The 14,035-nt window shown below is 40.6% G+C and overlaps 1 protein-coding gene across 10 annotated transcripts in view; it reads right to left on the bottom strand.

Moving 5' to 3' along the window:
• LOC148853451 (uncharacterized) overlaps nucleotides 1–14,035 on the bottom strand; it is a 50,998-nt gene that overhangs the window by 1,629 nt on the left and 35,334 nt on the right. For 3 of the 10 annotated variants that reach the window (XM_088985682.1, XM_088985684.1, XM_088985685.1), the window contains exons 9-11: nucleotides 9,273–9,328; nucleotides 8,093–8,266; nucleotides 6,636–6,738 (exon numbers count right to left, since the gene is read on the bottom strand). In XM_088985682.1, the coding sequence (XP_088841808.1) occupies nucleotides 6,636–6,738; nucleotides 8,093–8,266; nucleotides 9,273–9,328 (333 nt within the window). Of the gene's footprint in view, nucleotides 1–6,634; nucleotides 6,739–8,092; nucleotides 8,267–9,015; nucleotides 9,080–9,272; nucleotides 9,329–14,035 lie in introns of those variants that run through there. The other 7 variants (XM_088985686.1, XM_088985688.1, XR_016113176.1 and 4 more) reach the window with 6 other exon arrangements.

The raw sequence follows: 14,035 nt of genomic DNA, 5'->3' as shown, positions 1-14,035 counted from the left end.
TAGATTTCTGCTTGCCTAGGGTTCATTCTCTGTGCACCCTATCTAAGGTTTTCCTCTTTTTTCTGTGTTCAATTGGAGATAAGGGAAAGGGCTGAAAAGGAGTGATCGCCCTCTTCCCTTGGAAGTCTCTATGCCTCCAATCAGGTCGTATGTGGTCGGTTGCTGTGATTTCTGAGATCGCCCTCTCCTAGTAGAGGAAGAATAGAGGGCCGAACTGGGTGGGCAGTGGCTGTTGTGTGTGGCTGTTGTGTGTGAAGCGGCTGTTGTGTGTGGACTGCTCTCCTGCTCACATGGGTGTTACTTCAGCGATAAGGAAGAGATATGATCATATAGTGGTGAGATTTCAGGTAGTTGTAGGAGTAGGGTTTGTGGTGTGAGCACACTTTTCAGCAGCAACAAGTGCTGAAATCAGTGTGACAGTTGTGATCTAGGGTTTGTGGTGTAAAGAGCACACATTCTAGCAACAACTAGTGCTGCAATCAGTGTGACAGGTGTGACCTAGTGGTGTGTAGTGTGCAGATCTCAGTGATAATAGAATTCAGCAAGTGTGCAGAATTCGTGATAACATAATGGGAGACAATAATGATTATAAACCTAGTGTGATCTACAGACTACCTGAATGTTCAGATGACCTCTATTAAGTTAAATGGAGAGAATTATGTGCCTTGGGCTAAATCCGTTGAAGTCTTTTTGAAGGCAAAGAAGAAGGTAAAACACATCAGAGAGGAGAAACCCTCCTTTGACTCTCACGAGTATGAAGACTGGGAGCAAGAGGACGCTCAGATCATCACATGGTTGTGGAACAGTATGGAACCCAGGATTAGTGTGAACTTCATGTTCCTTGATACTGCCAAAGATGTGTGGGGTCATGCGAAGAAATTGTACTCGGGGCAGGACAATACAACCAAAGTTTATCAGCTTTATCAAGAGTACTTTAATCTGCAACAGGGCAATCAGAGTCTTGAGGAGTACTATGCCAACATGAGGAACATATGTAATGAGTTGAATGTCTATCATCCTCTCACTTCTGATGTCAAGATTCAGCAACAACAGAGAGAGCAGCTTGATGTGACTAGATTTTTGGTGGGACTAAAGTCTGAATATGAACCAGTACAGGCTCAGATATTAAGGGGATAAGCTCTTCCGTCCCTAGAAGAGGTATTTGCTCGACTTTGAAGGATTTATATCGGATCTACTGAGAACTCTAATATCTCATATAGATCTGCCTTTGCTGCATCGGGAGGCCGTGGTGGTAGAGGTGGAGCTCGGGGAGCTCAGTCTGGCCGTGGTGGTGGTAGTGGTTCTGCATATGGCCGAAGTGGCAATGGTGGGTCTACTTATAATCGTGGTGGTGGTCGTACTAGAAGCAAAGATTCAGGGGGAGCCCGTGGTAGAGGACGTAGCTCAGGCCCGAGGAAGTGCACTCATTGTGGTATGGATGGACATACCATCAACTATTGTTATGATTTACATGCCGCGACCGGTGACTCAAGTTCCAGCTTTAGACAGGAGAATCATTCATCTGACTAGTTGCCTCCTACATCCACAGATGGTCCCATGAAGGAGATGGTAAGTGTTTCCCGTGATGAATATGAGAGGTTTATCCAATCACAGCAGAACACGACGACTTTTGCTCACTCAGGTATGACTTGTCTGGCATCTACACCCAATCCCTGGATCATTGACTCTGGAGCCTCCGATCACATGACTGGAACTCCAGGTATGTTTTCCTCCTTATCTCATTGCTCAACATCACAATCTGTCACCATTGCTTATGGTTCCACATCCTCAGTTTGTGGTGTTGGTAATGTTGACCTAGATCCTGTATCCCTCTCATCAGTTCTATATGTTCCTAAATTGCCTTTTAACCTTATGTCTGTTAGTAAGCTGACCAAATCACTTAATTGTTCCATTACCTTTTATCCTTCTATGTGTGTCTTTCAGGATCTCAAGACGGGGATGAAGATTGGTGGAGGGAATGAAGCAAGTGGACTGTATTATCTTGACGATGGTGGTGGTAGAACTTCAATAGCTCTCCAATCATCTCTTTCTCCTCTCCAGTGGCACTACCGATTTGGTCATCCGTCGCTCAAAATCTTGAAGTCATTGGTTCCGTCCTTGAGTCAGCTTTCTGTTTTGGATTGTGAGTCGTGTCAGTTTGGGAAACACCATTGTGTTCCCTTTAGTTCTAGGGTTGATAACTGTGTGTCGAGTCCTTTTTCTTTAGTTCATTCAGATGTTTGGGGTCCTTATAAAGTAATGTCATATAATGGATACAGATAATTTGTCATTTTTGTAGATGATTTTTCAAGGATGACATGGCTCTATTTAATGAAAGAAAGAAGTGAATTGTTTACCATTTTTCAAAAATTTTATGCTGAAATTCGTAACCAATTTGGTACCCACATCAAAGTTTTTCGTTCTGATAATGGCCACGAATATTTATCCTCATCATTTCAGGAATACCTGGACCACCACAGCATTATACATCAGACCTCGTGTACCTACATCCCACAACAAAACGGGGTGGCTGAGAGAAAGAATCACCATCTCCTTGAAACAGCAAGATCCCTAATGCATCACATGCATGTCCCCAAACCTTTTTGGAGTGATGCAATGCTTACCTCTTGTTTTCTAATTAATCGGATGCCCATGTTCATCCTTGATGGTTAGTCTCCGTTTCAGGTCTTGTTTCCCACTTTGTCTTTGTTCCCTCTTACACTGAGAGTTTTTGGGTGTGTCTGTTTTGTCCATAATCTGGGTCTCGGGAACGACAAGTTTGATGCCCGTTCTCTCAAGTGCATATTCCTTGGCTATTCTCGAACCCAGAAAAGATATAGGTGTTACCGTCCTGGTTCTCGACGGTCCTTTGTGTGTGCTGATGTCAGTTTCTTTGAGTCTACTCCGTTCTTTTTGGGGTCTGGTGATGCTTCTTCCTCCTCATCACCTCCTCCTCTTCCACTTCCCGTTGTCGATCCTCCTCCCTTTGTTCCAATCGTGACCAAATCCTTGCCTCCGGTGCCACCACCTGTTGAACGCCCACCTATCCGTCATGTGTATACACATCACCCACGTGCACTAGCTACTACTCCTCCGGCTACATCTCCATTGATGGATCCGGCACCAAACCCCCACTTAGCATCTGAGATTGATCTACCCATTGCTTTACGGAAAGGTAAACGTACTTGCACCCTTCATCCCATTTCTAGTTATGTTTCTCTTACTCACCTTTCCACTTCCTATCACCAGTTTGTTACCTTGTTATCATCAATTATTGTTCCTAAAGATGTCCAGGACGCCCTTACCTCTCCAGGGTGGTGCCGTGCCATGGAAGAAGAACTCTCAGCCCTTCATCATAATCATACTTGGGACCTCACTACTCTTCCTCTTGGGAAGCAAGCTGTTGGTTGTAAGTGGGTTTATACGGTTAAGTATCTGCCTGGTGGTAGTGTTGAACGCTTGAAAGCGCGATTAGTTGCAAAAGGGTACTCCCAAACCTATGGCATTGACTACACAGAGACCTTCTCACCGGTTGCTAAGATAGGGTCAATTCGTGTTGTGATCTCTCTTGCAGCCATGTATGAGTGGCCACTATATCAGCTTGATATCAAGAATGCCTTTTTGCATGGTGACTTACTCGAGGAGGTCTACATGGAGCAACCTCCAGGGTTTGTTGCTCAGGGGGAGGATGGTAAGGTGTGTAGACTAAGGAAGGCTATATATGGGCTTAAACAGTCTCCTCGAGCATGGTTTGGTAGGTTCAGTGAGGTGGTAAAGAAGTTTGGCATGAAACAGTGCAAAGTTGACCATTCTGTATTTAGTCATGACTCTCCGGGAGGAAAAATACTGTTGGTGGTGTATGTAGATGATATTGTTATTACTGGGAATGATAACATTGGTATTGACAGGCTGAAGACTTATCTGCAGGACCACTTTCAAACAAAGGATCTGGGTAAACTGAAATACTTCTTGGGGATAGAGGTAGCGAGATCCAAGTATGGGATTAACCTGTGCCAGAGAAAGTATGTGCTTGATTTGCTGGAAGAAACAAGCTTGTTGGGTGCCAAACCAGTTGAGACACCCATGGACACAAATACCAAGCTAAGCAGTGATATGGGTGAAGTATTTGAAAACCCTGGCAGATACCGGCGACTTGTGGGCAAACTGAACTACCTAACCATTACCAGACCAGACATCTCATTTGCAGTTAGTGTGGTAAGCCAGTTCATGCAAAAACCTCTGATTCCTCATTGGAATGCGGTTCTGAGAATTGTGAAGTATCTAAAAGGGGCCCCGGGTCGCGGTCTGATATACAAGAGTGGGGGAAAACTTGAAATAGAAGGGTATTCTGATGCTGATTGGGCCGATTCTATGTTTGATAGGCGGTCTACTACAGGCTATTGCAAGTTTCTGGGAGGTAACCTGGTGACATGGAAAAGTAAGAAGCAGACGGTTGTGGCAAGAAGTAGTGCAGAAGCAGAATATAGGGCTATGGCGCATACCGCTTGTGAATTAGTGTGGCTAAGGAACCTTCTACAGGAAGTAGGGTACAACATTAACACTCCAATGAAGCTCTATTGTGATAATCAGGTTGCAGTTCATATCTCCTCTAATCCAATGTTTCATGAAAGAGCCAAGCACATTGAGGTTGACTGTCACTTTGTGAGGGAAAAGGTGCTGAATGGAGAGCTAGACACTACACATGTTAATATAGGAAATCAGTAGGCTGACTTATTTACAAAAGGCTTGAGTCGGGGAAGAGTGGACTACATATGTAACGAGCTGGGAGTATATGATATATACTCACCAGCTTGAGGGGGAGTGTTAGCGTAGGGGTATTTTTGTCTTTATACCTTGATTGATGTTGCTGATCTGTAATGTTGTGTTGAAACATGTGCTCTTAACTTAAGTAAGGGCACATAGGTATTTTAGTCATGTTTTAATAATAATATAAATACTTATTGGCCGACTGAGAGAATTAAGTTGACTCTTTCAGTTTGAACTGGAATTCTCTCTTTCTGTCTTTCTCTCTTTCTCTCTTTCTTTATCACTTTTTCTTCTTCTACATAACTGAACTCAGTCAGGCCGAACTCTAAGGCAGACCTGAATTATAACAGCTAATATGATAGTAACGTACTCTCAAATCTCATATGCTACTCTGATGTTACTGAAACTCTAGAACAGAAAAAAAAGGGAATGGATGATATGGTTGTTTTTTTTTTCCTGATTTGAAGTACTAGTGCAATTGTAATCCAGAAATTAAGTTGCATTCCATTGTTCTGATGCTGCAATAAGCTATGAATTCTCTCCAATCTCACATGGTTATTTTTAAATTAATATTATTTTTCTCAACTTCTTGAGGATTTTGTAACTACAAAAAGTGATTTAAAATGATCTTATCGAGATATTGGAGTTTATAAAGGCCTCAAGCTTAGATGTCATGCATGACATAGTGAACCTTGAATAGATAACTGATCAACCAAAGTAAGCATTCAGTTTAAGATGGCTATGTCAGAAATTATTTTGTAACCAAGGTTAAGTTTCTTCAGAGCATAAAGAAAATTCCTGGAACCATACCTATTTCTCCCAAGGGAAAAATGAAGACTTCTGGATTAAAAAATTTCCAAGTTTCTCTATGTTTCCATAATATTTAAAATTTTCAAATAAACATTGAATCTCCAATTTGTAATACTCCAAATTTAAGAAAAATATCTGAGAAATTTTATGCCTTTTCTCCAAAATCAATTTGAAACAATATTGAGGTATAGAAAATATAGCTAGCTACACTTTTGCAGGAAATAAGAAAATTTGGATTTGTTGATTCTAGGCATATATGCCATATAATCAACAACTCCATTTGGATTTTCAGAAAATAAGATTAATTTTACTTAAACAAATAATTTAAGAATAGTTGTTAAAATCTTTCTAATTTTAAGAATTAATTGATAAAACTAGGGAGGGATTAAATGCAAAATTAGGTTTATAGACAGCTACCCTAGAAACAAGAGGTTTTAAAAATAAGTAGGATGGGGAAAGGTGCAGGTATAGTTCTTTACAATAGGAGAATACCACCTAGGCTAAAAGGAAAATTTTATAAAATGGATACACGACCAGCAATATTGTATGGTGTAGAGAAAATCATCTATAGTGCCAGTAAGAAGAAGTGATCTGTTGCAAGCTGAAATGCCTATTACAGCTAGGGACAGGCTAAACATGGCATGGATTAAAGCAGTAAATAATGTTTTGAGTGCCCAATATTGAACAATGGATATAACACTGAACAGAGTGGATGGCAGAGCAGGATTCATGTAACCAAAGAATTTTCAGGTCACAACAAACTTATTTAAAGTAGATGATGGCAAAGAATCATTTGGAAAAAGGATTTTGTACATAAATACTATGGTATATGGTTTTAAAACAGTAACCTAAGTATCTTTTGTGTGAAGGGCCCTCTCCATCTGTTAATACAACATCACTTTCCCCTTTTGTTTTAAAAAAAAAAAGAACTTTCTGAGGGAATGAAGAAAAACAGAATTCAAAATCACAAAACCAGATAACACAAAGAAGCATTCTTATAGTATCAGCATTCACTTGCAGACTGATTTACCAGATCAAAATAAGCTACTATGTGATACCTCATTTACATTTAAGATCTTCTGATCCTTCATGATCCACTGGCCATTGCACATGACAGAATCAATATTTTCAGTACGCATGCAATAAACAAGGCTGGAAATGCTGCAGATAAAAACGACCAACAGAAATTTAGTATTTCCAAAGAAACTAGGTACAATAACAAAATAGGATGAATTATGTCCTATTCTCCAGATTACCATTTTAAGTTTAATGGAACCAACTTGAGTGGTCTCAGTCCTGGATACTTGTGGGTGGTAGAGGGAAACCAAGATACCCCACCAGAAAAATAGAAGAAACTCAGGAACGACAGTCTAGAGAAGTTTTTAAAACCTGACCCAGAGGCTGAACCATTTTTTCCTCCAGGTCGCAGGTCAGCAGGTCAACCATCTGGGTCAAATGGGTCATCCCATGGCACACACGCATGTGTGTGTGTGTGTGTGAATATGGGCCATCCCTGATAAGCCTATCAGGATAGAATGAATCAGCCATAATTGTTGGGTGGGATTAAGGTTGTGGTAAACATGCACACATGCATATGTATGTATGTATGTATATTCATGTTCTAAGAATTCATCATCCCAAGACAGCTGAATAGGTATTGAGATATTTGAAATCTTTAACAAGAAGAGGTCTTTTGTAGGGCACTTCAAGGTGGAATCCTATACCGATGCTAAATTGGGCAGGTTCTCAAGATAATCAAAGATCTGCTTCTAGTTATTGCATATTGGTTGGTGGGAATCTTGTGACCTGGAGTAAGAAACAAAATGTTGTAGCTCAAACAAGTGCTTAAGTAGAATTTAGAACTATGCAGTGATTTAAGGCACACAGGTGAGGCACATTTCAAGGTTTGTGCCTCACCTAGGCCCAGGGCAGCCTCTTTGAAAAGGCACGCACCTGGTGTGCCTTGTGTCTCGGCTCAGGCATGCACGTTTGTTAAATTTTGTGATTTTTGAAGCTCCAAGAGCCTTCTTTCTGCTAATGTTGTTCATTTATTCTTCTTAATACAAGACATTTTTTAAAAGATAATTAAAATTATAAAACCATTTTTTGTAGGGATTAAGAATTTAAGACCCTAACATGAACTTGTTTGGGCTTACCTCAAGAGGCTTGGTAGTTGGTACAAAGGCAACTTGTAGATTTAAGAATGAAAGATGTTCAGCATCCTGTTAGCACTTTGAAATAATGCAATTGAGAAAGAAAAGCAATTGAAATTTTGATATGCTTGAATATGTTTTATATGTTATGTTTGATATACATATATTTTTTTACATTTTCGTTCTGAATATGTTTTATATATTATGTTTATGTACTTTAGTTTGAGCTAGTAGGCTTTTTAAAATATTTAATTTAAAATTAAAATTTCCATTTTTAAATTAATTCTATTTATAATATTTTCTTAATTTATTATTGAATTCTTTACACATTTTGCTTTTATCTGCATTTTTTAGGTGCACACCTTTCGCCTCGAGCACAAAATACCCTTTGCGCTTTTAAAACACTGGAGCTATGGCTCATGGACTTGTGGTATCTCAGAGTTATGGTTGAAATTCTTGTTAGCTGAGCTTGAAGTGACCGTTGATGACCGTATAAGACTCTTGTTACAAGGCAGCCATCAATACTGCTCATAATCCTGGTCAACATGATTTAACCAAACATATTAAGGTTGATGGACATTTCATTAGAGAAAAAGTATTCCCAAGAGGTTTGCATGCCTTTTGTATGAACAAATGATAAACTTGGAAACTTTTTGGTCAAATGAGTAACCAAGGCTAAGCTACAAAATATGTTTAGCAAGTTTAGTGTAGAAAGAGTTATTTTTGTCTCTTCTTACATTGTAATAAGTAATAGTTGAGTGGGTGCAGACCCATGTCTTTTTCTATTTTCCTATTCATTTGGTTCTCTCTTCCTTCTCTTCTTTACTCCCTGCTTTGAAACTTCTTTTTCTTCTTCAACCTAACACCAATGCACACACTGGCACATCCTTTTATTACTCCGTATGGAGCATGTTGAATTCCAATTCAAGATGATACAGAAGCCAAATTGAAAATGAGCATGGTAGCCCAAAAAACAAGTAGCTACATGGCCTCCTGCCTACCACCAGATCTATGAAAATAGAGAGTGCTTTAACCATCACCAAGCTAAGCAGCAAGAGAGGGGAGAGGGGTAAAGCAGGTAAATAATACTCATGATACCGATGGCCAATTGAAGTTTGATGAAAAAATCAGCTTCCCAATGTTTTGACATGTAAAATAATCTTAAATACAGTAAGAAGGGCGTAAAACATTATTTTGAACAGCAAGCAAAGTTACTTTTTCATGCATATAGTCGCTGCTTGTTAAGCATGCCAGAAATGATGTAGAATCAAAAACTAATTCATACCAGAATTCTCTTATCATCTAAAGCTGCGAAAATGATCTCAAACCAAAACTGATAAGTCATGATCCTACAAGGAATAAATGTAATGGAATTTCTCAATCACATGTTATTACCAAAAAACCGTTAAAAAGCACATAATCAAACCCAAAGAACAGGGAGCACCGTAGTTACAGATAGAAACATCAATTCACCCAATTAAGGAGTGGCAAACACCATTAATAAATTACAAGTTGCATATCTTTTCCCTTATCCATACATACCAGTCATGCAGAGGAATCATAGACCAAGAGAAAGGATTGATGATGGTCATGTCAGCCTGTTATAAAGCAGCAGCATCAGTATCAACTATTATACAAAAGTGGGGAGTGAACTCAATGTTTTAAAAGCAAGAGGCACAAGAAAGGCACAGGGGCCTTCTAACGTCTAAGGTGAAAGGTGAGGTGTGTGCTCAGCTGAAGCAAGGCACAATTTTTTGATAAAATAAATAGCATTAAAAAAATATATATATAAGCATGACCGTTAGAACTAGCCGAATAAGGGTAGATTAGTCATTTTATTTAAGTTATGTGCTTATGTGGCAGTTCTAATAGAGACTTCCTGTCCCATACTTAACTGGGGGCAATTTAGCCATTGTACAATTAGTTAGAGACTAATCTACATTATGGTCGACTGATAGGGTTTAGCTATCAGATTCGACTGTTCTTCTTCTTCTTCCTTCTCCCTTACTCTCTACTGGTTCGAACTGCTTAAACACAGCTGTTAAAACATGGTATCAGAGCCATAAACGAAGGAGAAGAAGGATGCGACTTAAAGTTCTCTCTCCTTTTTTCTTCTTCTCTGGGCTGCGGATCTGAGGTACACAATCTGAATAGCTGCAGCATCTGTTATTATTTTTTTAGGACTGCCACAATCCCTATTACAAGTATTGGGAAGGTGAGGCAGCCCTAGGATATCGGCCTAATACTGCTGTCACCATGTGTGACAGCCCTAGTCGTGTGGTGGTGTTTGTGGTGTTTACCCTCTACTGAACAATTTCAAGAGGTTTTGTGTGTGGTTGCTCGAGTTGTTACATTTCTGCCATGGTGACTACTATTTCTGGGATGTTAGTAGTGGTGTGAACAGAAAAAAAAAAAAAAAAAAAAAGAAACTGTGCTGGAAGAAGTGGCCGAATACCCCAGCCTAGTAGCTTTCATCAATGTTCTAATCTGGATGGTAGCCGAATCTGGTTAAAACATCCAGTTCTTAACCTGAGTGTTAGTGTGCTGTAGTGTTGCCTTGACAGCAGTATTTGGTTGGTGACTGAGAGTTCAGCATTAGAGATAGCAGTCAGGGACATAATGGCAGCAACGGGAGATGGTTCTAGTGATCAGAAACTGGGTGTGATGATCCCCTCCAACTATCTGGTGTGCAGATGACTTCCATTAAACTTAATGGTGAGAATTATGTGCCATGGGCCAAATCAGTGCAAGTTTTCCTCAAGGCAAAAAGGAAAGTGAAACACGTGAAGGAAGATAAACCATCAATTGACTCTCTAGGGTTTAATGACTGGGAACAGCCACAGGAAGATGCCCAAATCATGACATGGTTATGGAACAGTAAGGAATCCAAAATAGGTGCCAACTTTATGTTCTTAGATACAACTAAGGACATATGGGAACATGCCAAGAAGCTTTATTCTGGACAGGATAATACTACAAGGGTATATCAGCTCTGTTATGAGTATTTCGATCTACAACAAGGGAATAAAACCCTAGAAGAGTACTATGCCAGTATGAAGAACCTCAGAAATGAACTCAATGTCTGTCATCCCCTCACTCTAGATGTTAAGGTTCAACAACAATAGAGGGAGCAATTAGATGCCACTAGGTTCTTACTAGGGTTGAAATCAGAGTATGAACCAGTTAGGGCCCAAATATTGGGAGGCTCTACTCTTCCTACACTTGAGGAAGTTTTTGCACGGCTTTGCAGGATTTCTTTGGGATCTACAAAAAATCCCACACCGTCTGAAAGATCGGAATTTGTGATAGCCAGAGGAGGCGGACATGGTACTAGAAAGGGAGGACATGCTTCTCGAGGAGGTCATGGTGGTTCCGTATTTGGCCATGGTGGTGGTCGTGACTCAGGGGGAGGCCGTGGTAAAGGAAAAGGTAAATCTAGTAGGAAGTGTACCCACTGTGGTAGGGACGGACATTCAGTGAATTTCTGTTATGATCAATACAACAACCTGTTCCTGACATCTCTTCACAAAGAGTGTATGACCAAACTGACATTGTTTGAAGCCCATTTGCTGAACTGCCATGTGAAACTTACTGAACCAAGCTCTGGGAGATTGTTTTAAGCCATAAAGAGACTTTCACAACTTGCACACCTTATTTTCACTTCCCTTGGCACAGAATCCAGGGGGTTGAACCATGTATACTTCCTCCTCTAAGTCACCATTCAGAAAAGCATTCTTTATGTCCAGTTGATGCAATTCCCAGTCAAGATTAGCAGCTAATGACAGGAGAACCCTAATTGAGTTCATCTTAGCTATTGGAGCAAAAGTCTCATCATAGTCAACCTCGTACACTTATGTGTACTCTTTGGCTACTAATCTTGCTTTGTACCTTTCAACAGTTCCGTCTGCCTTGTGTTTAACCGTAAACACCCATTTACACCCCACGGGGTCTTTCCCGTTTGGAAGATCCACCAATTCCCAAGTTTGATTTTTGTGAAGAGCATTAATCTCCTCCTTCATGGCATCTGTCCATTCGGGGCATTTTAAGGCTTCTGCAACGTTTATGGGAACAGGGATGCAATCAACTGCAGATAGGAAGGCTCGGTATGAGGGGGAAATGTGATCATAGGAGACAAAATGGGTAATGGGGTGTTTGGTAGTGCATGACATGACTCCCTTTCGTTGAGCAATGGGAATGTTAAGGTCATCCACAATAGGAGCAAGGGTATCAATAGGTGCAACAGGGATTGGACTAAACTCCTGGGAGTCTAACGGTGTCGGTTGCTCAATGTTTGGCTGCTCCACACCTCTGTCACATTGCTGATCTCTATGACATGTACGTTGGAAGACATGAAGGGGAGTAAGGTCCGGAATAGAAGGAAGAGAGACTTTGCGGGCCTAAACCTGCTTCTCCTCTTCCACACTACTACTCTCCCCCTGAGGAGAAGCAGGGAAGAATGGCTCAGACTCAAAGAAGGACACATTCATAGACACAAAAAACTTATAACTAATGGGATCAAAGCACCGATACCCTTTTTGAGAGGAGGGATACCCTAGAAAGATACAAGGAATGGACCGAGGGTCTAACTTACCTCGAGATGGAGACAAATCATGGACAAAGGCACGTCAACCAAAGACTCTCATGGGAATGGAAAATAAAGGGGACTGAGGATACAATAACTGATGAGGGGCCATGTAGTTCAGCACTTTGGAGGGCATGCGATTGATGACATAAGCAGCTACAAGTATAGCATCCACCCAAAACCTTTTTGGAACATTCATATGTAACATCATCCCGCGAGATACCTCAAGGAGGTGTTTGTTTTTTTTTTTTTTTTCTGCAACACCATTTTGTTGTGGTGGTCTGGTGCAGGAGCTCTTATGAATAGATCCGTGGGAGACAAAGAACTCATTGAGCTCACCATGGAAGTATTCTTTTGCATTGTCAGATTGGAAAATCTGTATTTCAACATGGAACTACGTAAATACCATCCTCTGGAAGTCTTTCACAATCTTTGGAACTTCGTCTCTACTACGCATGGGGAATACCCATGTATAGTGAGAGTAATCATCGATCAATGTGATAAAGTACTTATATCCGCCCTTAGAGATTACATTAGTAGGCCCCCATACATCAGAATACACAACATGAAAAGGAACACTTGATCTTTTAATACTTGAGTGAAAAGTTGTTCTACATTGTTTGCTCAACTGACACGTTTGACACTGAACGTGACTTAAATAAAACTGGAAACAAAGACTTTACTATTTCAAAAGAAACATGACCTCAACGACTATGCCACAAAAAAATTGACTCTTATTTGACTGACTATGTGACTTTGAGGATGACACCGAGAGACCAACTTTGTTGTCGAGAATGTAGAGACCATCCACTAGGCTCCCTCTACCAATCGTCCTCCTAGAAGTTAGGTCTTGAAAAACACATGAGCCAAGAAAAAAGGTTACACTACAGTTTAAAGAGCTTACGATTGAGCTATCCATCTGTCGCAAAGCCCTACCATAAGACTCCAGGTGTTCTCTGAAGGAATTCATTATATCTTCCTTGGGGTCAGAATTATTAAGGTGGTCCCAGGTAGTACCGACAACCTGAGTATCTTGGGTTGCCACATGTGTTGCATTCTTTGTTGTGTTCATCTTCTGACCTTGACCTTTACCCTGTTCTTGGTTCTTCACTGCCCACTTGGGTTTCCCATGGATGTCCCAACATGTGTCACGTGTATGCTATGAACGCCGACAGTGGGTACAAAACAACTTGTCTTTATCATCAGTCTTCTTGGAATCACTTTTCTTCCCCGTGGAGTTATTATTAATTGCAGCCAAAGGAACTTGTTGCTCCCCCTCAGCTGTAACCATCACACTCCGCCTACTTTCTTCCGATTGAACAAGGGAGTATACCTTGTGAACCGACGGCAACTCTGTGCTTCCTAGGATCTGAACCCTCAAAGGTTCATAGGCAGGGTTCAGTCCCAACAAGAAGGCAAACACACGTTGCTGAGAGACTATCTTCCTATAGGCCTTAGCATCATCATCATGTTTCCACTCTATAGCCTGATAATGATCCAATTCTTTCCATATGGAACTAAGGGCTGAATAATATGAAGACAAACTACAATTTTCCTGTTTACAGGTTGAAGATTCAGCTTGTAACTGGTAAACCTTGGCATAATGCCTTTGCTCAGAATAGATAGTTTTGGCATGGCCCTGATCTCACTAGCGGTGTCTGCCCACATAAAGTTCTTCTTCACATCAGGTTCCATGGCTGCAAGGAGCCAAAACATCACCATA

Source organism: Nelumbo lutea, chromosome 4, assembly GCF_056320005.1.
Source record: "Nelumbo lutea isolate HS-2025 chromosome 4, American lotus-T2T, whole genome shotgun sequence".
Lineage (NCBI taxonomy): Eukaryota > Viridiplantae > Streptophyta > Magnoliopsida > Proteales > Nelumbonaceae > Nelumbo > Nelumbo lutea.
Note: the sequence above shows the minus strand (reverse complement) of the source record. Positions and strands in the feature narration are given on the sequence as shown.